This window comes from Palaemon carinicauda, chromosome 16 (genome assembly GCF_036898095.1).
Source record: "Palaemon carinicauda isolate YSFRI2023 chromosome 16, ASM3689809v2, whole genome shotgun sequence".
NCBI lineage: Eukaryota > Metazoa > Arthropoda > Malacostraca > Decapoda > Palaemonidae > Palaemon > Palaemon carinicauda.
Window position 1 is genome coordinate 70,543,543 of NC_090740.1, and position 26,074 is coordinate 70,569,616.

The following is a 26,074-nucleotide window of genomic DNA, read 5'->3' on the forward strand; positions in this document are numbered from 1 at the left end:
ACTTCATGGTCTTTCATATGACATCACCCATTCATGGGGATGGGGGGAGGTAACGTTCAGATTTGTCCCCGAGTTTTTTGCTAAGACTCAGAATCCGGGAGTGACGGACCCTTGGTTCGACTCTTTCCAGATTTTGAGTCTTCGTTCTGTAACATGACTCAGACCATCTCCTACTGTGCCCAGTAAGGGGTCTGAAGCTACATCTCAAAAGAACGGCTGCAGTTCGTCGCCAAGTGCAGGCATTGTTTGTGAGCACTGGGAGGACAAAGAGGAGAGTTACCAAGAATACTATCTCAGCATGGATTGATAGGGTAATCTATCTGTCCCTGAATCCGGACCCTCCTCCGTCACGTCTCCCTAGAGCACATGATTTCAGGGGCGTAGCTACGTCCCTGGCCTTCAAAAAGAACTTCTCAGTGACGCAGGTTCTACAAGCAGGGGTGTGGAAGCATCAGACGACCTTCACAGCCGACTACCTGCAAGATGTGACCCACAGGAGGCTCGATACGTTCTCTATCGGCCCTGTGGTGGCTGCACAACAGCTGCTTTAAATCTCAGGCTCCTTAATGGACAAGTAGCAGAAGGTTAAGGGCATTGTTACCCGGTTTTAGTCTGCATGAATGAAAAGGTTTGTCTGGCCATTATTCTTTTCTTCATCCTCCCCTCTCTTGGGGAAAGCAGCATCCTGGGTTCTCTGCAGGTAAACCATGTCTCCTTGTGTTCCTAGTATTAAGCTAATACTGTCATGTCCCCATACCCTGACGAGGTGGTATTGGGAGAGTCCTAGCCTAAAGTTTCCATCTAAAGGACTACAGGTCAACTTCCTAGGACGAGTCACTCTTCAAACCTTCACACACAGCTTACGTAGGCCGCAGCCCTTGCACAGCAAGGTGCTAGCGAGGTGCAAGGACTCCTTATTGTTGAGTGCTGACACACTCAGATACTGAGTCCCCGGGCAAAGCCAAAAGCCAGTACTGGCCGGGACTTACCACCCTTCCTAAGGGTTGAGTCACCCATATTAAATAGCGTGGTTTGTATTTCAGTTACGGAACAAATGACAAATTCGTAGGTAATTTGTATTTTTCCTAACTACACAAACCTTAGCTATTTAATCAAACTTGCCCGCCAGCCCTATTCCCCGTGAAGTCCTACTTCCAAGCAAAGTGAGCTCAGCACAGGTGTGTGTGTGACGGGGGGTGTTAACAAGCTACCCTCCCTACCTCCCGCTAACTAGCTGTGGGGTAGTAAACCCTCGTTGAAATTCTAATGGCTTGTCATTTCAGCTACGCCGAAAGTAATTACCCATATTAGATAGCTAAGGTTTGTATAGTTAGGAAAAATACAAATTAACTACGAATTTGTCATATTTATTCCAAAGTGTCAGAGACCTATAGGTGCTTAGTCATCATGAAACTTTTCATACAAAATTATAGTTTCAATTGCATTTTTTCTGCTGTTTGTATTTTTATTTTTATTTATTTTATTGTTTTTGTTATGATTTGGCTGTTAGGTTCATTATGGAGCTCTCAGTGATGAGACTCTTGTTGTCAATGTGAGGAATTGTATTAAGCCTGTCAACTTATTGCTGTGTAACTATTGAAATAGAAGTTTGTTCCGTAACTGGAATACAACCACGCTATTTAATAGGGGTATTACTTTCGGCGTAGCTGAAGTGATGAGCCATTAATATTTAACGAGGGTCAACTACCCACACCGCTAGTTAGTGGGGGTTAGGGAGGGTAGCTTGCTACCGCTCCCCCTCACACCTGTGATTGAGCTCACTTTCCTTTCGGCTTGGATGGTGAACGGACGTTACCGCTCTTCATCCTCGCCGACATTTGACAGCCATTAATGCTTTTGTTTTCTCTTTTTGTCTTAGTGTGTGTGTGAAGTCGACTTCTGCGACCATGCGCCAGGACTCTCCTTCCACCCCTGTGGAACATATATGTCGGCGGTCAAGACTGATCCTCACACCCTTTGTCCTTACTGCAGAGTCAATGGTGTGATAGTGTCAACAAGTGTAGTGAGTGTAGGAGTGGTCTTCCTCCCAGTGGGAGAGGTTTTCGCGACGGCGGAAGAAGAAGTCCAAGCAGGATATTTCTCCTTCGAAGGGAGAAAAATCCAAGGTCTCTTCTTCTGTCGCCTAAACCTCCTCCGAAGCTCCTACTCGGTCGGTCTCTTACAAGAGACACTCGAGTAGTAGCGTAGATCAAGTTATTTCTGACCAACCCCTGGTCTCGAGAGATGAGGTTGCTTCCCCTAGCGAAGCAACACCACCTCTCCCCCTGATTTAGGCCTTGTCACTAATTTCCGTCTTTCAGATTTGTTCCTCCTTGGAGGGTTCATGGGTTTGCACTCCAAGGAGGCTCGAGTTCATCTGCATGGGTGCTTCTGTCAAGCAATCGTCGTCGCTGTCAGAGGTAGATCCCCTGACTCTTGTCGACGTTGTTGTGTCAGAGGTGTCTCATGCGACATCACCCATCGGCACTACCACTCCAAATTCTGCAACTGTAGCTGCCGACTTAGTTTCCCCCATTCATGACCATCATCCGAGGGGGAAACTATGTTCATCATTGGTCTTTCCTGCTAGTGTTTCTCTTCCTCGGGGGAGTTAACTTACAGAAACTACTCTTCGGAGGACTGCTGACGGTCAGCTTGCTGATCCAACGGTCCCCGGAGGGCGCATCCGTCGGAAGGGTCGCCTTCCTCTTCGCCTTAGAGGCCTCCCTAGAGGCGCCTCTTTGGTTCAATGTCTTCAATGCAGTCCCCTGCAGAGGATCCTCTAGAGCTTCATGCATCCATCACTGCACCTGCAACCAGTCTTGTGACTTCGATCCTGGATCTCTCTGCAGATCGTTCGCGATCTCCTACGGTGGATGGTCGTCCTTTTAAAGGACATGTCGACCATCCATCCAACAGACCAGCCGACCTTCCATAGCTGTTCCTGTCGCTGTTGAGCCTAATAAAGCTCCCCTAAAGTGCACAACTGCGCGCTATCACTCGCCCTACGCACCCTGACCAGCGCTCACCAGCAGCTCGTCAGTCCACAACGTTTCGGCGCACCACTCATCCTGCTTGCCCTCAGAGACGGCAGCAGCCTCACGCGCTTGAGTGCCAACATGCGATTAAGCTCCATCAGTCTCCTGATCTTCAGCGCTCTCTTATGCAAGCCATGCGCACACGCGCCCACGATCACCTGCGCACACCCACCCAGGGTCGCCAATGTGCCAGCACACCACAGCGCACTTGCGCTCTCCTGCGCGCCAGGTCTCTCCTGCACCTATGTGCCCTGCCCCCACACGCCCACGATCTGCGCACCAGCGCTCACCTGCGTGCCAATCCTCTCCTACGCGCCAGCATTTACCTGCTCACCAACGTTCTCCTGCGCGCCATTATTTGCGCCCTACATCACCTGCGCACCAGTGCTCTCCTGCGCGCCATTATTTGCGCCCTACATCACCTGCGCACCAGTGCTCTCCTGTGCGCCATATTGCACGCCAACAGAAACCTGCGCACCATCACTCTCCTGCACACAAGTCTGTAGGTGAGACGGCAACCACGTTGCCGCCCTCACCTACGTGCCAGCTTTTACCTACGTGCCAGCTTTTACCTACGCACCAGCTTTTACCTACGCGCCAGCGCTCGCCAGAACATGTGCGCTCACCTGCGCGTCATCTTTCTCCTGCGCGCACTCACAGAGAGGCGTGGCCCTCTCTCTCTTATGGACGCACGCCAACACTCACCCGCACGCTTATCATAATTCTCCTGCGCTCCCGCGCAAATATTGTCCTGTGCGCGCGCGCGCTCGCCAACATTCTCCCTTGTGTGAGCACCAATATCCTCCCTCATGCGAGCACCGTTATTCTCCCTCGCGCGAGCACCAATATTCTCCCTCGCGCGAGCGTGCACACCAACAGGCACGTCATCCGGCAAGGTCGCTATCGCCTCATTCCCTTCCCCGCAAGCGCTTACCATTGCGCATTGTGGGGGAAGGGAAACAATTTTCATGCAGAGGGGTTCAGGATCCCTAAGCTACCTTCTAAGGCGAACCCACCTATTACTGTAACTCCTCCCAGGGAACCTTCGGTCCTTTTCTCTTCAGGGGATCTGTCTGACAGTGTGTCTGCCAGCCAGCATCCCTGGTTCAGTGCCTTAATCAGAGCCGTAGCCCAGGCTTTCAAGCCTGTCCCGTCTGATCGCTCATCAGAGCGACCTCTAGATCTAAGGCACGGAACCATGGCTTCCTCTACCCCTTTGAAGAGGAAAAGTAGTTTCTGACATGGTAACTTCCCCGAGGGCGAAGCTGACTCCATGCAGACCATCGAGGCAAGTTCCTCCTGTTCCTCAGACAAACTCTCCATCCCAATTGGACTAAGATCTCCTGTCACCTAGGGAACCACGCAAAGAGAGAGACTCCCCCATCGCACCAATGGAGGAAATCTCTTCACGCCGAGAGCTCCCCGCAGTCCGAGAACAGAAGGGACATGCCACACACATCGATGTTGGAGTCTTACCTCCTTCCCCGGAAGGAATCCAAAGACTCCAAAACCCTGCCGAAGTCCTCCACTAGGGCTAGAATGGAGCCAGCCAACCAACCAGGGAATGTCTGCGACTTTGCCCAAGAAGAGCCTTTGGGGACAGAAGGAGACTTCGCTGCAAGTCCTAGAACAGGAGGAGACCAGCTGGAGTCAGAACAGGTGGCAGGTTCTGACTAATGACGGTTGTCAGTGGGTTTTCCAACCCAAAGATCCTCCCTCGAGAGGGCAAAGACACAGTCCTAGACCACATCTTTGGTACTCAAAAACCCTCAAAGACCAGTGCAGCCCTGCCGTGGTCTCGATGCTCAAGGGGTGAAGAGTACCAGGGACAAGATCGCCCAGAAGCTCTCAGAGTTTGCTTCCTCCAACTGTTCCGGTACCACGAACAAGCTCCTCCCACCTCCTCGCGTACAGCAGAGGAGGTACTTCAAGATCCTAGAGGAGCCCAGTTCAGCTTTTCCTCACCACCATTCGCTGGAAGAGCTAACCAAGGGACTCCCTCTTGAGAGAGACTCCAACCAGCAGGTCTCGTTCTCGGCAGCCGAGGTCCTTAATTAGGAGAAGGTCACGAAGTATGCTATGCAAGCTACATCGTGGTTTGATATATGGTTTGGGACCTTGGCATCCTGATACGATCCGAGGATTTTTCCAAGGAACGTACCAGGAAAGCTATGTAAACCTCCCTACTCTCAGGTACTCGCACGATCAAGTTTCTTGCCCTCCAAGTCTCAAACTTGTGGGCAAATACGATCTTGAAACGTCGAGATGCAGTATCTAAGAGGTTCTACCAGAATGTCCCTAGCGTCGAGATCAAGAGGCTCAGACATTTCTCCATAGAGGGATCCCATCTGTTTGAGCCTAAGGATGTGGAACCTGCTGCTGAGAGGTGGAGGAGGCCTCCTTAAGACTCCCTCCTCCATAGGGCTTTAACATCTAAGCCCTATGAACCACCAACACCACAGCAGTCCAGTCCAACCAAGACCACAACGACGACAAAAACGGCAGCGAAGACAACGGTGTCTAAGCCCTTTCCTGCAGCAAAAAGTCCTCCAGGGGAGGGAAAAATCCTAGAGGGAGCAGCCGAGGCAGCAAACGCTAGGATTGGCAGTCCCCCTGCATTTCCACCAGTGGGGGGATGCCTACAAAGCTGCGCAGACAGGTGGAAGCAACTCGGGGCCGATTCCTGGACAATCTCCATGATCAGTCTGGGATATCGCGTCCCGTTCATAACATTGACCAGGAATCCAGTGTCATTGAACTCCTTGCCATGGGATCAGCAAGGGGCAATCCCTTCGGGTAGAAGTCCAGACCCTGTTGAAGAAGGGCGCTCTCCAAAAGGTCTGTAACGGATCCCCATGATTCTTCAGTCGACTCTCTTGTAAAGAAGGCATCTGGAGGCTGTATACCAGTCATCGACCTCTCAGCTCTGAACAAGTTTGTCAAATAAACTCCGTTCAACATGGAGACGGCAGACACGTTCAGACTAGCAGTAAGACCGCAAGACTTCATGTGCACACTGGATCTAAAGGATGCATGCTTCCAGGTCCCAGTCCATCCGTCTTCAAGGAAGTACTTAAGATTCAGCCTGGACAAGAGAAAGTACCAGTTCAAGGTACCGTGCTTCGGTCTTTCCACAGCACCACAAGTCTTCACCAGAGTGTTTACTCTAGTGTCATCTTGGGTACACAGGATTGGCATCTGACTCTTCCGTTATCTGGACGACTGGCTACTCCTAGCAGACTTGGTGTCAACCCTTCAACACCGATGCAAACTTCTGTGACTTTGCCAGGATCTGGGGATCATGGTAAATCTCGAGAAGTCCTCTCTGCTTCCCACTCAAAGACTGGTATAGTTAGGCATGATTATAGACACCATTCTCGACAAAGCCTTCCCATCAGACGACAGGGTAGCAAGGCTGAGAAAGGTCGCAAGACCTTTTCTCAGACGAGAAGAACTTCCGGCCCAATCGTGGTTACGTCTCCTCAGTCACCTTTCATCGCTGGCCCGTCTAGTTCCCAATGGTCACCTCAGGATGAGTTCTCTCCAGTGACGACTCAAGTCCCGGTGCAATCAAGCACACGACTCCCCGGACATCCAGATCCCCTTGGGACCTGCGGAACTGACAGACCTTCAGTGGTGGGTGACAGACGAGAATCTACGAAAGGGAATGGACCTTCTCGTCCTCCCCCCGGATTTGATGCTGTTTTCAGACGTTTCAAAAAAAAGGTGGGGAGCCCACATGCTGCACCACACAACCTCAGGCCTGGGGTTAGAGTCAGGAAAGTACCTCCACATAAATCTCCTAGAGATGAAGGCCGTCTTTCTGGCCATTCAACAGTTCCAACAGTTCCTGGCAAGCCACTCTGTGGTGGTGATAAGCGACACACCACAGTAGTGGCCTACATCAACAAACAAGGAGGTACTTTTTCGCAGTAACTTTCCCATCTAGCAGTAGAGATACTGAGATGGGCTGAAATCCACTCGATACCACTATCGGCACGCTTCATTCCGTGCAAAATAAATGTGCTCGCCGACAACCTGAGCAGAGCAACTCGGATAGTGAGTACCGAATGGTCTTTGGATCATCTCTGACTGTGGACCTCTTTGCAACAGCCCTGAACTTCAGTCTCCCGCTGTACTGTTCCCCAGTCCCAGACCCAAAGGTTCCCTGGCAAGATGCTTTCCAACAGTGGTGGGAGAGCATCGACGTCTACGCCTTCCCTCCATTCTGTCTGATGAGAAGGGTACGCAACAAGACCAGGACATAGGTCAATCTCTCAGTGACCCTCATAACTCTGCTGTGGCATCACACAGAATGGTTCCCAAACCTTCTGCAACTCTTAACGGAGCCTCCAAGAGAACTCCCTCCACGACATATACTCAAACAACTACATGCCAACATCTTCCACAAAGCCGTAGCTTCACTACGACTTCACTCCTGGAGACTATCCAGCATCTCCTCTCTGAGAGAGGATTTTCGATGTCTGGACATCTGCAAAAATCATCAGCAGCAGTCTACCAGGCAAAGTGGAAAGTCTTCTGTGGTTGGTGGCGTGGAAGGGGTATCTCTCCATTCGATGCCACTATTCCAGCAATAGAGGAGTTCCTCACGTACTGTATTTGCGTGAAGAAATGTGCCTATCAGTCTCGGCAGTGAAAGGCTATCGCTCAGCCTTAAGCCTCGCCTTCAGACTGAAAGGAATGGACATTTCTTCATCGCTAGAACTTTCTTTACTCATAAGTAGTTATGAACTTACCTGCCCCTTGTCAGAAGTGAGACCTCCCCCATGGAACGTGGTTCGAGTTCTCAGGTCTCTTAAGAGACCTCCCTATGAACCATTACACCAGGCAACAGATTGCCACCTGACTTGGAAGACGGTGTTCCTGCTAGTCGACAAACTTCATTGTGTCTCATACAACATCGCCCGTTCGAGGGGATGGGGAGAGGTAACGTTTAGTTTCGTCCCTGAGTTTATTGCTAAGACTCAGAACCCGGGAGTAGCGGATCCTCGATTCGACTCTTTCCAGATTTCTAGTCTCTTACTATGACCAGTAAGGAGTTTGAGACTGTACCTCAAGAGAACAGCCGCAGCCCGTCTCGTGTGCCTGCACTATTCGTCAGCACAGGAATGACCAAGAGGAGGGTCACCAAGAACACCATCTTAGCGTGGATTTGCAGGGGCATTGACCATGCACTGAATCCAGACCCTCCTCCGTCACGTCACCCCAGAGCCCATGATGTCGGGCATAGCTACGTCCCTGGCCTTCAAAAGAAACTACTCAGTGATGCAGGTTCTTCAAGCTTGGGTGTGGAAACGTCAGAACAACCTGCAAGACGTGACCCACAGGAGACTCGATAAGTTTTCTATCGGTCCTGTGGTGGCTGCACAACAGCTGGTTTAAAACCTCAAGCTCCTTATTGGACAAGTAGTAGAAGGTTGAGGGTCATTGTTACCCGGTTTTAGTCTGCACGAATGAAAAGGTTTAACGGGCTCTTATTCCTTTCTTCATTCTCCCCTCTCTTGGGGGAAAGCAGCATCCTGGGTTCTCTGCATAGCTGACCTCAAACCACTGCAGGTAAACCTTGTTCTGTTGTGTACCTAGTATTAAGATTGATACTGTTGCGTCCCCATACCCTGACGAGGTGGTATTGGGAAAGTCCTAGTGCTCGTTATTCCATCTAAAGAACTCTGAATAACTTTCTAGGACGAGTCATTTCTGCGTACCTTCACACACAGCTTGCGTAGGCCGCGAACCTTGCGTAGCAAGGTTTTAGCGAGGGCAGATAAGGAGCCCCCAGGTAAAGCCAAAAAGCCGGATTGGCTGGGACGTCCACCCTTCCTAATGGGTGAGTCACCCCTATTAAATAGCGTGGTTTGTATTCCAGTTACAGAACAAATGACAAATTCGTAGATAATTGGTATTTTTCCTAACTATACAAACCTCAGCTATTTAACCAAACTTGCCTGCCAGCCCTATCCCCCATGAAGTCCTAACTCCAAGCAAAGTGAGCTGAATCACAGGTGTGTGAGGGGGAGTGGTAGAAAGCTACCCTCCCTACCCCCCGCTAACTAGCGGTGTGTGTAGTTGACCCTCATTAAAAATTAATGGCTCGTCATTTTAGCTACGCCGAAAGTAATACCCCTATTAAATAGCTAAGTTTTGTATAGTTAGGAAAAATACAAATTATCTACGAATTTGTCAAGTCATGAAAATGCGTAGTGGACTACATTCTTTTGCACTATGAATGACTTTAGATACCAGCCAAGATCAAAGTTTCCAACTGTTTTCTGCATGACTTTGATATCTGAAATGCCTTAGTGGTGTATGTAGGTAAATATTGATTTCAGTTACTGTATTTCCATGAATCTCTCCTGAATAGTAAAATTTTACACTAAATCACTGGAATCTTGGAGAGATCACATATTAAGAGTTGATGAGTTAGCTTCTGGAAAGTTTCTTTTTGGTATCTTGATTTTTCTTCCATGTTATTGTTAGCTTATTTACCTCATGTATTCTTATTTAGAATACAACTTTTAGTGAGGAACACTCCTTTTTTATCTTCTGATTATAGTCCATGTCTCAATCGTCTTGTCCCAAGCTTTGGAATTCCTATAACGCAATTATTTTAAGAGGGAGGGCAAATGCTTCTTTGAAACTTAGTACCCCCTTCTGTTATCTTTGTTTCTTTATCATCATTGAGGGAATTGAAGGGTATTTGGTTGCCTGTTTCATTAACTTTTGCACTCGCACCATCTTGTTGAGTGATAAAAGTATCTTATAAATTCATTCTAATACGTATGCCTTGCAACTACATTTTATTCTAAAAATACAATTGGAACGTTAAGAGTAGACGGCAAGACTCTTCAAAAACTCTTTCATGAAATTTCATGCATAACCAATGATTTGATTTGGGAGTTAAACAAAATCCTTTCAGCATTGAAATATTCCCCGTAATTTGCCAGTATTATTGGTTTAGAATGGAACTAGATTAATATTTTATGGATGATATTTTATAGTTAACTGCACCCTCTATATCAGTCCTCCCATTTCTATACAGATATAGATTTTACAGTATTAGTTTTATGACTTTCTTTATTTTAGTGTTTATAGCAAGTCATTCATTTAGAATATATGTCATTTAGCCTATGTAGTTTAGTACAGTTTTATGTATTTTCTTTTTTACTGTAGTATAAATGGAGTACAGTCCTTTGTTATTCTCTTCAGATGACAGCTGCCCCAACTTCCGCGGACGCTTGTTTAAGCATTGTGCATTCCCTCATGTGCCATCGTCAGGGAGGTGAATCTGAGGGATTTGCAAAGCGAGCCATTGAAAGTTTGGTGAAGAAACTGAAGGTGAGACATGTTTCCTTAAGTCTGCTAACTTGTGGTTGTGCTATAAAAGGGATTTGTTCCGTAACCGAAATACAAACCACGCTATTTACATAGGGATTACTTTCGGCGTAGCTGAAATGATGAGCCATTAGATTTTAACGAGGGTTAAACTACCCCCGCGCTAGTTAGCACGGGGGTAGCTAGCTAGCTACCCTCCCCCCCACACACCAGTGAGCTGCCTCATTTCACTTTTGGCTCGGACGATGTACAGACGTGTCTGTCTCGTCCTCGCATGTTTGACAGCCTTAATCGGTTTTTCTTTTTCTTTCAGTTGTGTGTTTGAAGTTGGCCTCTACCTTTCTTCCTATTATGCAGAAATGCCCTGGACTTCCCGACCGCCCCTGTGGAACATTCATGTCGGCGGTCGATACAGACCCTCACACCCTTTGCCCGCAGTGTCGAGGTCAACGGTGTAAAAGTGATAATGTTTGTATGGAATGTAGGGAGTGGCCTACCTCCCAGTGGGAGAGGTTTGCCCGGCAGCATAAGAAGAGTTCTAAGTGAGACCGTTCTCCCTCAGGGACTGCCCTGGGGAAGGAAGGCTCCAAGGACTCTTCTTCCGTTGCCCGAACCTCCTCCGAAGCTCCCACTCATTCGGTCTCTCGTGAGAGGCCGCTGAGTGGTAGCGTAGGTCCTTCTTTTGTTTCCCAATCTCTGGGTTCGGGAGAGAGTGTTGCCTCCCATAGCGAGGCAGCTCCCCCTCCCCCTCCGGGGGAGAACTTTATTTATTTCGTTGATTATGACCAGACTGTATCTAACAATGATCTTTTCCAGCTTTGGGCTTCCTTGGGGCTTAAGGGCTCGCCCTCCAAGGAAGCCCTGTTTGATCTGATCCACTTGGGGGCAGCTGTCCAACAGTCGCCGGTAATATGTTGTTGTGGCAGAGGCGTCCGACGGGTCGGGTCAAACCCCAGCTGCTACTGTTGCGGATGTTGCTGAAGGCTCAGGTTCCCCCTCTGAACATCCTTCGAGGGGGAAGCTGGGTCTAACGGTCTCTCCTGCGGGTGTTCCTCCCCTTCGGGGGAGTGCACTAACAGAGACTCCTCTTCGGAGGACCGACGACGGTGATACCCTGCCTCGAGGTCGTCTTTGCCGTAAGGCTCGCCCTCCTCTTCGCCCACGTGCCAACTCGCCAGCGCGCCCACGCCCTCATCTCCTCGCGCGAGCGCCAGCACGACCCCAAACGCGATTCCCGACCTTGGGAGTTACCGGGGCCGCGTGCTTCCAGATCGTACTCGCGATCGCCATCTCGTAAGCGCCGAGCACACGTCCAGGAGCAGGAAGATTCATCAGAGGGGTCCAGGCAACATTCTTCTTCCCTCTCTTCATTTCAGGCAGGCCCAGTAGTATCCACTCCTAAGGATCAGCCGATCCCCTTCCCTCCAGCGGGAATCGCTGACACTGCGTCAATCAGCCACCAGCCTTGGTTTGGTTCCCTGATGAAAGCGGTCGTGCAGGCTATGAAGCCAGCCCTCGCTGATCTGGGACTAAAACCAAAGGCTCCCTAGCCCCCGCTGATGGGAAGGAGAGGAGTGGATTTCACGGTAACTTCTCCCAGGGTTGGGCTGGCTCCCAAGAGGTCCGTCGGGAAGGTCCCTCCCCCTTTGCAGGCGTTTTCTCCTTCTCCTGCTGACGAACTTTTCCAGTCCTCGGGAGAATCCAGCGAGGTGAGGCACTCTCCCACGGTACCAATGGGAGGGTCCCCACCTCGGGGAAGAGAAACGTCTCACGTAGGAGGGACCTTCCAGAACTCTTTGCTGGAGTGCTGTATCCCTCCAAGGAGGGAGCCCAATGACTCAAAGACAATACCCAAGTCATCTTCGAGGTTTCGTCCTGAGCCAACCATTCCCTGGGAGAACGTCCGCGTGTCCCCCCATGAAAAGCCAATGGGGACAGGAGACTTAGCTGCCATTCCACAAGGAGGAGAGCAGCACGAGTCAGAGCACGCCTTCTGGCAGGTCCTTAATCTAATGAGGCAACTCAATAGTTTTAAGGACCCCGAGACCGCCCCTCGCGAAGGCAAGGATACGGTCCTGGACCAGGTTTATGGTATTCAGAAGCCCCCAAAGGGCAGTGCAGCCCTGCCATGGTCCCAGGGGGTGAAAAGTGCCAGGGACAAGGTCGAGGGCCAGCTTTCCGAGTTTGCCTCCTCCGGCCGTTCTTCTGCCGGGAACAAGCTCCTCCCACCTCTTCGCGTTCAGCAGAGGAGGTACTTCGAGATCATGGAGGAGTCTTGTATAGCTCTTCCCCTCCATGGAGGAGTCTTGTATAGCTCTTCCCCTCCACCACTCCGTGGAAGAGCTCACTAGGGGTCTCTCTCTAGAGAAACTCAATGCCCGGCAGGTGACATTCTCAGCGTCGGAGATCCTGAGCCAAGAGAAAGTCGCAAAGTGTGCCATGCAGGCCACTTCGTGGTTGGATGTCTGGCTAGGGTCTCTGGGCATCCTATTGCGTTCTGAGGACTTGTCCAAGGAGAGCAATAGGAAGGCCCTGGAGACCTTCCTCCTCTCGGGCACACGCTCCATCGAGTTTTTAGCTCACCAGGTCACTAACCTGTGGGCTAACTCGATTCTTAAGCGACGTGATGCGGTGACTGAGAGGTTCCACCCGAAGGTCCCTGCTATGGATGTCAGCAAGCTCAGACACTCCTCCATCCTTGGAGGAAACCTGTTTGAGCCCAAGGATGTAGAACGGACAGTTGAGAGGTGGAGGAAGACGAGTCATGATTCGCTCCTCCAGAAGGCCCTTACATATCTGCCCTACAAACCTCCAGCTCCTCAACAGCAACAGCAGCCTCGCAGGACACCGAAGCAGGCTCCGGTAGCTAAGACCAAGGTGTCTAAACCGCAGCCCTTTCCTGTCAAAGACAAGAAGGGCGGAAAGTCCTCTAGGGGAGGCAGAAATCCTAGAAGGAGCGGCCGAGGCCGCAAACGCTAGAATTGGCAATCCCCCTGCGTGCCCACCTGTGGGGGGATGCCTACAAAGTTGCGTGCTCAGGTGGCCTCAACACGGGGCCGATTCCTGGACGGTCTCTGTGATTGGACAAGGATATCGCGTCCCGTTCATATCATCTCAACCTCCCCTGACAGCGAATCCAGTGTCATTGAGCTCCTATGCCATAGGATCGGCAAAGGGGCTAGCCCTTTGGGCAGAAGTCAAGACCATGCTCAAGAAGGATGCTCTCCAGGAGGTCGTAGACGGCTCCCCAGGCTTCTTCAGTCGACTCTTTCTTGTAAAGAAGGCGTCTGGAGGCTGGAGACCCATCATCGACCTCTCAGCCCTGAACAAGTTTGTCAAGCAAACTTCGTTCAGCATGGAGACAGCAGACATGGTCAGTCTTGCAGTGAGACCACAAGACTTCATGTGCACACTGGATTTTAAGGACGCGTACTTCCAGATCCCAATCCATCCGTCTTCCAGGAAGTACCTAAGATTCAGCCTAGACAACAAGATTTACCAGTTCAAGGTGTTGTGTTTCGGTCTCTCCACAGCACCTCAGGTGTTCTCCAGTGTGTTCACACTGATGTCTTCGTGGGTGCACAGGAACGGCATCCGTCTCCTCCATTATCTGGACGACTGGCTGATCCCGGCAGACTCGACGTCGACCCTTCTTCGACACCGAGACAGGCTTCTGGGAATTTGCCAAGATCTAGGGATCATGGTAAATCTCGAGAAGTCCTCTCTGCTCCCAACACAGTGACTGGTATATCTAGGCATGATACTAGACACCGATATCCACAGAGCCTTTCCATCAGACGACAGGATAGCAAGGCTGAGGATGGTTGCAAAGCCTTTCCTCAGTCGAGAAGACCTTCCAGCCCAATCGTGGTTATGTCTCTTAGGTCACCTAGCCTCCTTGGCCCGTCTAGTTCCCAACGGCCGCCTCAGGATGAGATCTCTGCAGTGGCGGCTCAAGTCCCGGTGGGATCAAGGCATCGATTCCCCGGACACTCTGGTCTCGATAGGACCTGCGGAACGGACGGACCTGCGATGGTGGCTGACCGACGACAACCTTCGAAAGGGAGTGGATCTTCTCGTCCTTCCCCCGAATTTTATGCTGTTTTCGGACGCATCAAAAGAAGGATGGGGTGCTCGGGTGCTCACGTTCTGAACCAGAGGGCCTTAGGCCTATGGTCAGAATCAGAAAAGTACCTCCACATCAACCTGTTAGAGCTGAAGGCCGTTTCTCTGGCCCTTCAACAGTTCCAACAGACCCTGGCGGGCCACTCTGTGGTGGTGATGAGCGACAACACCACAGTAGTGGCTTATATCAACAAGCAGGGAGGTACCTTTTCACGACTGCTATCTCATCTTGCAGTAGAGATACTGAGATGGACCGAAGTCCACTCGATACGTCTATCAGCTCGCTTCATTCCTGGCAAAAGGAATGGGCTTGCCGACAGTCTGAGCAGAGCTTTGCAGATAGTGAGTATCAAGTGATCTTTGGATCCTCAAGTAGCCAACAAAGTCCTGACTTTGTGGGGTTCCCCGACAGTGGACCTGTTCGCGACAGCCTTGAATTTCAAGCTGCCGCTGTACTGCTCCCCAGTCCCGGACCCCAAGGCACTCTGGCAAGATGCTTGTGTGGGACAACATCGACATCTACGCCTTCCCACCATTCTGTCTGATGAGAAGGGTGCTTAACAAGACCAGACTATCGGTCAACCTGTCGATGACCTTAATAGCTCCTCTATGGCATCATGCAGAGTGGTTCCCGGACCTTCTGCAGCTCCTGACGGAACCCCCACGACACGAGCTACTCAAGCAACCACATTGCAACATCTTCCACAAAGCCGTAGCATCGCTTCGGCTTCACGCCCGGAGACTATCCAGCGTCTCCTCACGGAGAGAGGCTTTTCGCAACAAGTTGCGGAAAGGATGTCTCGCCACCTGCGAAAGTCATCCGCAGGGGTCTACCAGGCGAAGTGGAGAGTCTTCTGTGGTTTGTGTCATGGGAGGGGTATCTCTCCCCTCGATGCCTCTATTCCAGCAATAACGGAGTTCCTCGTTTATTTGCGAGAGGAAATGTGCCTTTCGGTCTCGGCGGTGAAAGGCTATCGCTCAGCCTTAAGCCTTGCCTTCAGGCTGAAAGGAATAGACATTTTCTCCTCGCTGGAACTTTCCTTACTCATACGAAGCTACGAGCTTACCTGCCCTCAGTCGGAATTGAGACCTCCTCCTTGGAACGTGGTTCCGGTCCTCAGGTCTCTGAAGAGACCCCCATTCAAACCATTACGCCAGGCCTCTGACCAACACCTGACTTGGAAGACGGTATTCCTGCTTGCTCTGGCTTCAGCCAAGTGGGTCAGTGAACTTCATGGTCTCTCATACGACATCGCCCATTCAAGGGGATGGGGGGAGGTAACGTTCAGGTTCGTCCCTGAGTTTGTTGCCAAGACTCGGAACCCTGGAGTGCCAGACCCACGGTTCGACTCCTTCAGGGTTATGAGTCTCCGTTCCGTAACAGATGACCCAGATCATCTGCTACTCTGCCCAGTAAGAAGTCTGAGACGTTATCTGAAGAGAACAGCTGCAGTCCGTCCCCGCGTGCAAGCTCTGTTTGTGAGCACGGGTATGACGAAGAGGAGGGTCACCAAGAACACCATCTCAGCCTGGATTCGACGGACCATTCATCACGCCTTAAATCCAGACCCTCCTCCGTCACGTCGCCCTAGGGCACATGATGTCAGGGGCATCGCCACGTCCCTGGCCTTCAAGAGAAACTTCTCTGTGACGCACGTGCTACAAGCTGGAGTCTGGAAGCGTCAAACGACCTTCACAGCCCACTACCTGCAGGACGTGACCCACAGGAGCCTCGATACTTTTTCTATCGGCCCTGTAGTGGCTGCACAACAGCTGGTCTAACCTCAGGCTCCTTAATGGACAAGTAGCAGAAGGTTGAGGGCACTGTTACCCGGTTTTAGTCTGCGTGAATGAAAGAGTATGTTTGGCCCTTACTTCTTTCTTCATCCACACCTCTCTTGGGGAATGCAGCATCCTGGGTCTCTGCATAGCTGACCTCAAAACTCTGCAGGTAAACCATGCTCTCTTGTGTTCCTAGTATTAAGTATAATACTGTCGCGTCCCCCATACCCTGGCGAGGTGGTATGGGGACGTCCTAGCCTAGAATTCCAGATAAAGGACTTCAGGTCAACTTCCTAGGACAAGTCACACTTCTTTTCTCCACACACAACTTATGTAGGCCGCATGTTTCTTGCGTAGCAAGAAACTTGCGAGGTGTAGGGACTTTTTCTCGAAGTGCTGCTCACTCGGATTCTGAGTCCCCGGGTAAGCCAAAGCCAGTAAGGCTGGGGACTTACCACCCTGCCTAAGGGTAAGTCACCCTATGTAAATAGCGTGGTTTGTATTTCGGTTACGGGACAAATGACAAATTTGGAGATAATTTGTATTTTTCCTAACCATACAAACCTTACCTATTTACACATAATTGCCCGCCAGCCCTGTCCCCCAAGACAAGTCCTACCTCTAAGTGAAGTGAAGCAGCTCACCAGTGTGTGTGTGTGTGTGTGTGTGTGGGGGGGGGGGGGGTATCTAGCTACCCCTCCCCTACCCCCGTGCTAACTAGCGCGGGGGTAGTTTAACCCTCGTTAAAATCTAATGGTTCGTCATTTCAGCTACGCCGAAAGTAAACCCTGTTTAATAGCTAAGGTTTGTATGGTTAGGAAAAATACAAATTATCTCCGAATTTGTCATTTTTAAAAACAACACTTGCCCGGTGGTTATTTTTATGAGACCGCCGGGTAAGTATGTTTGAAAGTTTATTTTATTATGAAAATATCACTTTAATATTTTTAAAAAATATTTTGTTACAATTTATATAGCAAGTACTAGAGACGATGTTGCATTATCATTCAAGCCCGTGGCAGAAGAATAAGTTCTCTCACAACGGGCAGGACTAATTATGGTCTTTTGTGTAAGAGTTTAAAAGTGCAAGTTTCAGCGCTAAATTAGGGCATTGAATTCATTCAGCAGAGTGGACGTCATTTTTCTAGCCTTAGACCTCTTCCAAGTTCTCCGGCCCATGGGAAAAGGAACGTCGATCGGCGAAAGGAAACGAGAGGCGTTAGCTCACGAGCAAATGTCCTCGCGAGCGTTCCTGTTGACATTCCCGAGAACGCTCACCCTTGCCATGGGAAAGCATAGAGCGTTGGACGTTAAGCCACTAACGCTGCTTTTAGAATCTTGCATTGCGTCACATTTGCTGATATAGCAATACTATAAGTCATAGATATTTGCTGATAATAACAATGCTTACAAACCAACATAGACACGGTTTTTGTCCCAGAGCGCCAGTCGGCCATAAGAACCATCTGATCGGAACCGAACGCACCGAGCGGCATAATGAAGATCATTTTGCTTTAACGCTCGGCGCTAAGTCTTTCAGGACGATCGGCGCCACGTCTTTCAGGACAATCGGCGCCACGTCTTAAAGGACGATTGGCGCCACGTCTTTCAGGACGATCGGCGCCACGTCTTTCAGGACGATCGGCGCCACGTCTTTCAGGACGATCGGCGCCTCGTCCTACAGGACGATCGGCGCCTCGTCTTTCAGGACGATCGGCGCCTCGTCTTTCAGGACGATCGGCGCCTCGTCTTTCAGGACGATCGGCGCCACGTCTTTCAGGACGATCGGCGCCACGTCTTTCAGGACGATCGGCGCCACGTCTTTCAGGACGATCGGCGCCACGTCTTTCAGGACGATCGGCGCCACGTCTTTCAGGACGATCGGCGCCTCGTCTTTCAGGACGACCGGCGCCTCGTCTTTCAGGACGACCGGCGCCTCGTCTTTCAGGACCTCGTCTTTCAGGACGCTCGGCGCCTCGTCTTTCGGGACGCTCGGCGCCTCGTCTTTCGGGACGACCGGCGCCTCGTCTTTCGGGACGACCGGCGCCTCGTCTTTCGGGACGCTCGGCGCCTCGTCTTTCGGGACGACCGGCGCCTCGTCTTTCGGGACGACCGGCGCCTCGTCTTTCGGGACGCTCGGCGCCTCGTCTTTCGGGACGACCGGCGCCTCGTCTTTCGGGACGACCGGCGCCTCGTCTTTCGGGACGACCGGCGCCTCGTCTTTCGGGACGCTCGGCGCCTCGTCTTTCGGGACGCTCGGCGCCTCGTCTTTCGGGACGACCGGCGCCTCGTCTTTCGGGACGCTCGGCGCCTCGTCTTTCGGGACGACCGGCGCCTCGTCTTTCGGGACGACCGGCGCCTCGTCTTTCGGGACGCTCGGCGCCTCGTCTTTCGGGACGCTCGGCGCCTCGTCTTTCGGGACGCTCGGCGCCTCGTCTTTCGGGACGCTCGGCGCCTCGTCTTTCGGGACGCTCGGCGCCTCGTCTTTCGGGACGCTCGGCGCCTCGTCTTTCGGGACGCTCGGCGCCTCGTCTTTCGGGACGACCGGCGCCTCGTCTTTCGGGACGCTCGGGGCCTCGTCATTTGGGACGACCGGCGCCTCGTCTTTCGGGACGACCGGCGCCTCGTCTTTCGGGACGCCCGGGGCCTCGTCTTTCGGGACGCCCGGGGCCTCGTCTTTCGGGACGCCCGGGGCCTCGTCTTTCGGGACGCCCGGGGCCTCGTCTTTCGGGACGACCGGCGCCTCGTCTTTCGGGACGACCGGCGCCTCGTCTTTCGGGACGACCGGCGCCTCGTCTTTCGGGACGACCGGCGCCTCGTCTTTCGGGACGACCGGCGCCTCGTCTTTCGGGACGACCGGCGCCTCGTCTTTCTGGACGCTCGGGGCCTCGTCCTTCGGGACGCTCGGGGCCTCGTCCTTCGGGACGCCCGGGGCCTCGTCCTTCGGGACGACCGGCGCCTCGTCCTTCGGGACGCTCGGGGCCTCGTCCTTCGGGACGACCGGCGCCTCGTCCTTCGGGACGACCGGCGCCTCGTCCTTCGGGACGACCGGCGCCTCGTCCTTCGGGACGACCGGCGCCTCGTCCTTCGGGACGACCGGCGCCTCGTCCTTCGGGACGACCGGCGCCTCGTCCTTCGGGACGACCGGCGCCTCGTCCTTCGGGACGACCGGCGCCTCGTCCTTCGGGACGACCGGCGCCTCGTCCTTCGGGACGACCGGCGCCTCGTCCTTCGGGACGCTCGGCGCCTCGTCTTATAAGACCTACCTTGTTTTGAGTATTGTTCTCCTGTCTGGTGTTCAGCTGCTGATTCTCATCTTAATTTGTTTGACAGAAACTTACGGTCTATTGAATTTCTTATGCCTTAGATATTAATCTTTGGCACAGTCGTTCAATTAGTTCATTATGCATGTTGCATAAGATTTTTCATAACTCTGACCATCCTTTACATTCAGATCTCCCTGGACAATTCTATCCTGTTCGTAATACTAGGCAGGCAGTTAATTCTAATAGCCTGGCCTCCTCCATCATGAGACTCAATACTACATAGTATTCTAGAAGTTTTATTCCAGCTGTTACCAAGTTTTGGAATGATCTTCCTAATCGGGTAGTCGAATCAGTAGAACTTCAAAAGTTCAAAGTTGGAGCATATGTTTCTATGTTGACCAGGCTGACATGAGTCTTTTTATAGTTTATATTTGACATATGTTTTTGACATTGTTGATAGTTTATATAGGACATATCTGTTTTGACCTGTTACTGTTTTTAGAATAATATATTGTTACTTTATTCTCATCATTTATCTATTTCCTTATTTCCTTTCCTCATAGGGCTATTTTTCCCTGTTGGAGCCCTTGGGCGTATAGCATCTTGTTTTTCCAACTAGGGTTGTAGCTTGGCTAGTAATAATGATAATAATGATGTCTGAATTTGACCTGATATTCACTAAAGTTTACATTTTGTCTCATTTTCAGCAAGAATTTTATTATTTTAAAGAGGAAAGGTAATTTTAACATCTTGCTAACATAAAAATTAAAAAATTTTGCTCTAATAAGAGTTGAAAAGTGGGTAAGAGAGAGAGAGAGAGAGAGAGAGAGAGAGAGAGAGAGAGAGAGAGAGAGAGAGAGAGAGAGAGAGAGACCTCAAACAAAGGAAACAAAATAGGGGACCTCTCCTATCTACGTTCCTCCCAGCCTGACAAGGGACTCAACCGAGTTCTGCTGGTACTTTGTTTTTGTTTGTTAATATACAAAAATTTACATGAAATTCAAAATAATCAGGATTTATTGATATTGTCTTTGTAAAAATACAAAGAAAAACTTTGAACGCCCTCAGACGTTCACTTATTTTTACGTTTGTTTGTTTTGTTTTCGGTAAGAATTTCATCGTTTCAAGGAGAAAAAGACAATTTCAACATCTGGCTAACATAAGGAAGAAGGAAATGTGTTCTATTACGAGTTCAGAAGTTAGTAATATCGGTAGTGATGCAGAGAGATAGATAGTGGTGACAGGAACCAAAAGAAGCATCTTTCAGAGAATCTTCATTTATGATTAAATTTTGATAAATAACTTTGTTTTTGTTTATTTTTTATCCAGAAAGTAACATAAAATTCATAATAATCAGGATTTATTAATATTGTCTTTGTGAAAATACAAAGAAAAGCTTTGACTGCCCATATTTAGAAACTACTTAACCTTCAAATTCAATCTTTTCCCTTAGTTTTAAAGATATACCATTGAAATTTGGTATATAACTTAGAAAGACATTATAAAACAATCAAATGCTGCCTTTTTTTCCAATTTTTATTTCATTTTTTAAATATTTTCCCAAATTTTTAAGGTTTATTTATTACCATAATGAAAGGATTCATATCTAGCAAAATAAAATGACTTCTTAGAAAAAACTCCTCTTTTTATTGCAAGTCTAAATCAGATCTTTTTAGGGGCCAAAATCCTATGCAGTTTGGAGATGTCCTAAGTCACTTTATTAAGTGGTATGAATGTCATAGTCTTGTCCTTAATAAAGGCTATGAGCCGGCTGTCCCCCTTACGCTGGAACCGTTTTAGGTCAAGACATTAAGATATTATTTCCAAGGTGGTCTGCTGACTAACTGAAGTTTGGATTTAAATTTATGTACAGTAGTTACAAGGAAGAACTATCTAATTATACATTCTGAAAAAATTGATTTTCATAACTATTTTTTTTTTACTTTTGTTCACCCTCGGGCCCACTGTACTATGGTCAGAAAAGGGCAAGACCTTTCACATTAATTTCCTGGAAACGAAAGCGGCGAAACTAGCGTTATTCCACTTCTCAGACTCTAGAAGGTGACCCGTGGTGCTGATGAGCAACACCACCACAAATAGTGATCTACATCTCCAAACAAGGAGGTGCAGCCTCTCTCCTACTCTGCAATAGTTATGCAGGTGGGCACATACCAACGCAGTCTCTCTCTCGTTGAGGTTTATCCCCAGGTAGAGGAGTTTTATTGCCAACCATCTCGGTTGATCAGGGACGACAGTTGGTTCTGAATGGTCTTTGCTTTCTCTGTTGGCGAAGAGACTGTAGACTTTCTGGGGTGTCCCGTCTCTGAACATGCTCGGCACTCGAACCACAAACTCCCTTTGTATTACTCACCAATCCCAGATCAAGTTGTAATAATGGAAAATGCCTTTCAGCACTCATGGAATGGACTAGACTTTTACGCATTCCCACCATTCTGTCTGATTCGTAAGATCCTGAACAAAGACCAAACATCCCAGGGAGTCAGAGTAGCTCCAGTAGCTCTATAATGGCTAACAGCGGAGTGGTATCCAGGCCTGCTAGAACTTCTCATGGAGGTTCCAAGAGAACTTCCAAAATGGCCAAACCTACTATGGCAACCACATATGAAGTTCCAGAAAGCACTGCATTGCCTGTCACTTCATGGCTAGAGACTATTCAGTGTCTCCCAAGGAAAGTCTTTTTGAGACCAACTGCGAAAAAACTTTCCGGATATCTCCGAAAGTTTTCCGTAGTAGTTTACCAGGCCGAGTGGAAAATATTTAGTGAATGGTGTCATAGAGGGAATACTGCTTCACTCAATGCCACTATTCCCCTGATTGCTGATTTTTGGTGTTCCTGAGAAATGAGAAACTCCTTTCAATCATTGCAGTAAAAGGTTACAGCTCAGCCTTGAACCAGGTTTTCAAACTGAAAGGGCTTGATCTATCCTCTTCATGGAAACTCAGCTCTCACTAGGAGTTTTGAGCAGACTTGTCCTCTGCAATAACTCAAACCCTCTTCCTGGGATGTGACAAAGTTGCTTGGGTCTTTTGAAAAAAGCCCCCTACAAACCTGTGCATAAAGCCTTACCCTAAAGGCCGTCTTTCTCCTTGCCTTAGCTTCAGCCAAGAGAATAAGTGAACTGTATGGTCTGTTTTATCTTATGTCACATCCCAAAGGCTGGAAAGAATTATTTGTTCTCGAATTTGTGACCAAAACCCAAAATCCGGTAGAAAATTATATCAGATTTGACTCACGAACTTGTCTCTCAAAGATCAAAAAGGTAAGTGATGATCTGGGTGATAAATTATTCTGTCCTGTGAGAGCAATTCAAAAATGTTTATGCCAAAAATTTCCGATTTGTTTGTTAACACAGGTCACTCCAAAAAGAAAGTATCCAAAAACACAGTTTCCTTTTGATTAAGAGAAACAATCATGAAAGCTTATAAATCCTCATGGGAAGTGTAGCCAGTTGCCCCCCGCTAACACACAATATCTGTGGTCTTGTTGCAACCCTAGCGTTCCGCAAAACTCACTCGTTAGCACAAGTCCTCAAAGCTGGTGAATGAAAGAGACAAAACTTTTACGGACTATTACTTTAGTAATTGTACTCACGGTGCTGTTAACACAAATCCTCAAAGCTGGTGAATGAAAGAGACAAAACTTTCACAGACTATTACCTTAGTAATTGTACTCTCACCTTCTCTTTTGGCCATATTGTTGCAGTGCAACAAATATGCTAATTGTACGTTCTTACTGTACATGTCTATCTACCAAGGCACTGCCCCCAATTTTGGTGGGTAGTCGACATAAAAAAAACAAAAAAAAACAGAAGGGGACTTCTCTTCGTTTCTTTTTGGCTGGTACTGCTATGGTGCCACAGCCCACCCTCCCTTGTTATCCACCACAAATGTAGCTTTATATGCTGAATCCCCTACTGTTGCTACTTCAGCGGTCACCAAAGTGACTGGAGAAGGAGGAAGTAGCAGGGCCTATTGGAACTGCGTCATAATCGTTCTCCATTCATTCCTATTTCTAGCATGCTCTTTTGCCTCTCGCATCAATCCTCCTATCACCTTGAGCTTTCTTCAATCCATCCATCCAACTCAAACCTTGTGCTTCCTCTTGTACTTCTCAAATCAACTTTTGCCTTCATCACCTTCTTCAGCAGGCAGCCATTTTCCATTCTACATGGCCAAACCACCTCGACACATATCCACTCGAGCTGCTAATTCATTTCTTACACCTGTTCTCAGCCTCACTACTTTGTTCCTAACTGTATCTTATGCAGATACACCAGCCATACTCCTCACACTTAATCTTAAGTCATTCAATTTTTATCTCTGTCACGTTCATTCCCTGCAACTCTTGATCCATACATCACAGTTGGTACAATCACTCTCATATAGAACTCTCTTTACATTTATTCCTAACCCTCTATTCTTTACCACTCCCTTCACTGCCCAACACTTTACAGTACATCATTCATTCTTACGTACATCTGCTTCCACTCCACCATTTACAGCAACAACAAACCCCAAGTATGGGACACGTAACTTTTTATCAAAGGCATCTGTTATTCTCTGCATTATAAGGTTATGTAATATGGTTCCAGATAGACAATGATCACAGATGGACTTGAAACCTTCACATGTAATTCACCCTAATGCTACTAAGAATGACATGGTTTTCAGTTATTTTTTTTATTATATATTGGATATATTCATTGTTATAATAATAGAGTTTGTATAGTTTTGAAAAAAAAATAAATTTTTCTTATTTTATTATTGTGTCCTAATCCAATCTTAGAAATATCCTACATAAATTGTGGTTTTGTTTCAGATGAGACAATGCCCTACTCACAGTAAGGTCCATAGGTTTTTAGAAGGCACTACATAGAGCCCGTATCTATGGAGGTGATGGGTACTGTGTTGAAGGTTTGGAACACGAATCTGAACTGTAATTACCGATTCTTGTTGCATACCCACTGATGGTAGCATCAAACATTAGAAAAGGATATAAAAATTCTAATTGTGCAGGTATATGTATCTAGCCAGTCAGTGCTACAAAAGTGACAATTGACAAAAGATTAGTGAATATGTGAAGGGGCACATTTTTTTTCAAGTAATGTTATTCTGTAATGTATAAAGTACTGGGCCTGCGTCTTTCAATCGTATTCTGAATATTTCCTGTGTGTTTATGGGAAGGAGCAATCTAGACACTCCTAAGTGTTCCAGTGTGTTGGGAAAAAAAGCAATCGTGAGAGTACCTACTGAGAATCATGCCAGTCTGAGGAGCTTTGTATTTTCAGCTAAGCAACCTTTTTCTTGCTGGACCACAATTTTTACGTAACATTCATTACCATAACAATTCCTGTTTCGTATTCATATTCAAACTAAACCATATATATTTTTAGATAAATTTGGGCTTATTAAATATCTGATTACTTATGACTTTTTATTGGTATAAGAAAGCTCAACGTGATGGCAACTTAATTTTTTTTTTCAAATCTTGAGACAATAATTTTTCTGATAATTGTAACCATTTTTGCCTTTGGAAGTAAATAATTTTTTTTACTTGTATAGTAAGTTTCCTTTCATAAGATTTCTTTCCCTCAGCATTTTTTTTTATCTTCTGTTAACTCATATCTAAAATTTTACCTAAGATTTGGCTATATATTGATTTTAATGTTTTTCCCCTGGATTAAATCTGAAAAATCCAGCTAGATTTCTATTCGTCATGGTCAAGATGAAATAATATGGGAGTTCCAAGGTTCTCGCTGGGTTCCCTTGGCCAGAATAAAGGGGTGGTGTCCAGTGCCCATAACATTTGTAATTCTTTTCCCTGATGAATTTATCTGTGGCCACTGCTTGTAGTTGTATGATAGTGGAATGAGGTCAGCATCACGATAGACCGGCCATAAGTTTTGCCAGTAGCAGCCCGATAACCTCTACAATGGGGCTCATTATGTTCATTTAGCTTCATCCCTGGCACAAGACTAAACCTTTTAGATTGAACTTTACATCCCTGCTTCTTTATGAGTCGGCTATTCAGTTCCAATTTAATGCACTTCTGTACTTTTGCTTTTATTTATAAATAATTGGTTCTATCAGAGAGGAGGGGCATACCTCTTAAAGGAGACTTTCATCCATTTAATTGACTCAGAAATTTGTATCCTTGTTGGAATAAACTAGAAATTTTTAAAACAATTTGTATTTTTCGTAGCTATATAAATCTACGTCATTTAATGAAAGGTCCCGCCTCAAGTGCTCCGCATATCATTGACCAGAAGACACTAAAGTGTGTAATGCGACGGCGCCCAGCACTGTCATGTACTGTGGTTGCTTAGCAACCATATTATGGATCAAACCCTTTTTCATATGATTTTCTGGATGTAGAAAAGGGACTAGGAGTAACCCATTTAAAGGACTTTGTATAGCTAGGAAAATTTTTTTAAAAATTTGTATAATATTTCCATAGTCCACCTCAAAACTTTCTCTCCGGTTTCATGT

At 48.3% G+C, this 26,074-nt stretch overlaps 1 protein-coding gene across 1 annotated transcript in view; it reads left to right on the top strand.

The window, feature by feature from the left end:
- Positions 1–26,074, top strand: part of Med (Smad/Smad4 homolog Medea) — a 221,038-nt gene that overhangs the window by 21,790 nt on the left and 173,174 nt on the right. The window contains 1 exon segment of the mRNA XM_068389895.1: positions 10,266–10,394. Within this exon segment, the coding sequence (XP_068245996.1) occupies positions 10,266–10,394 (129 nt within the window).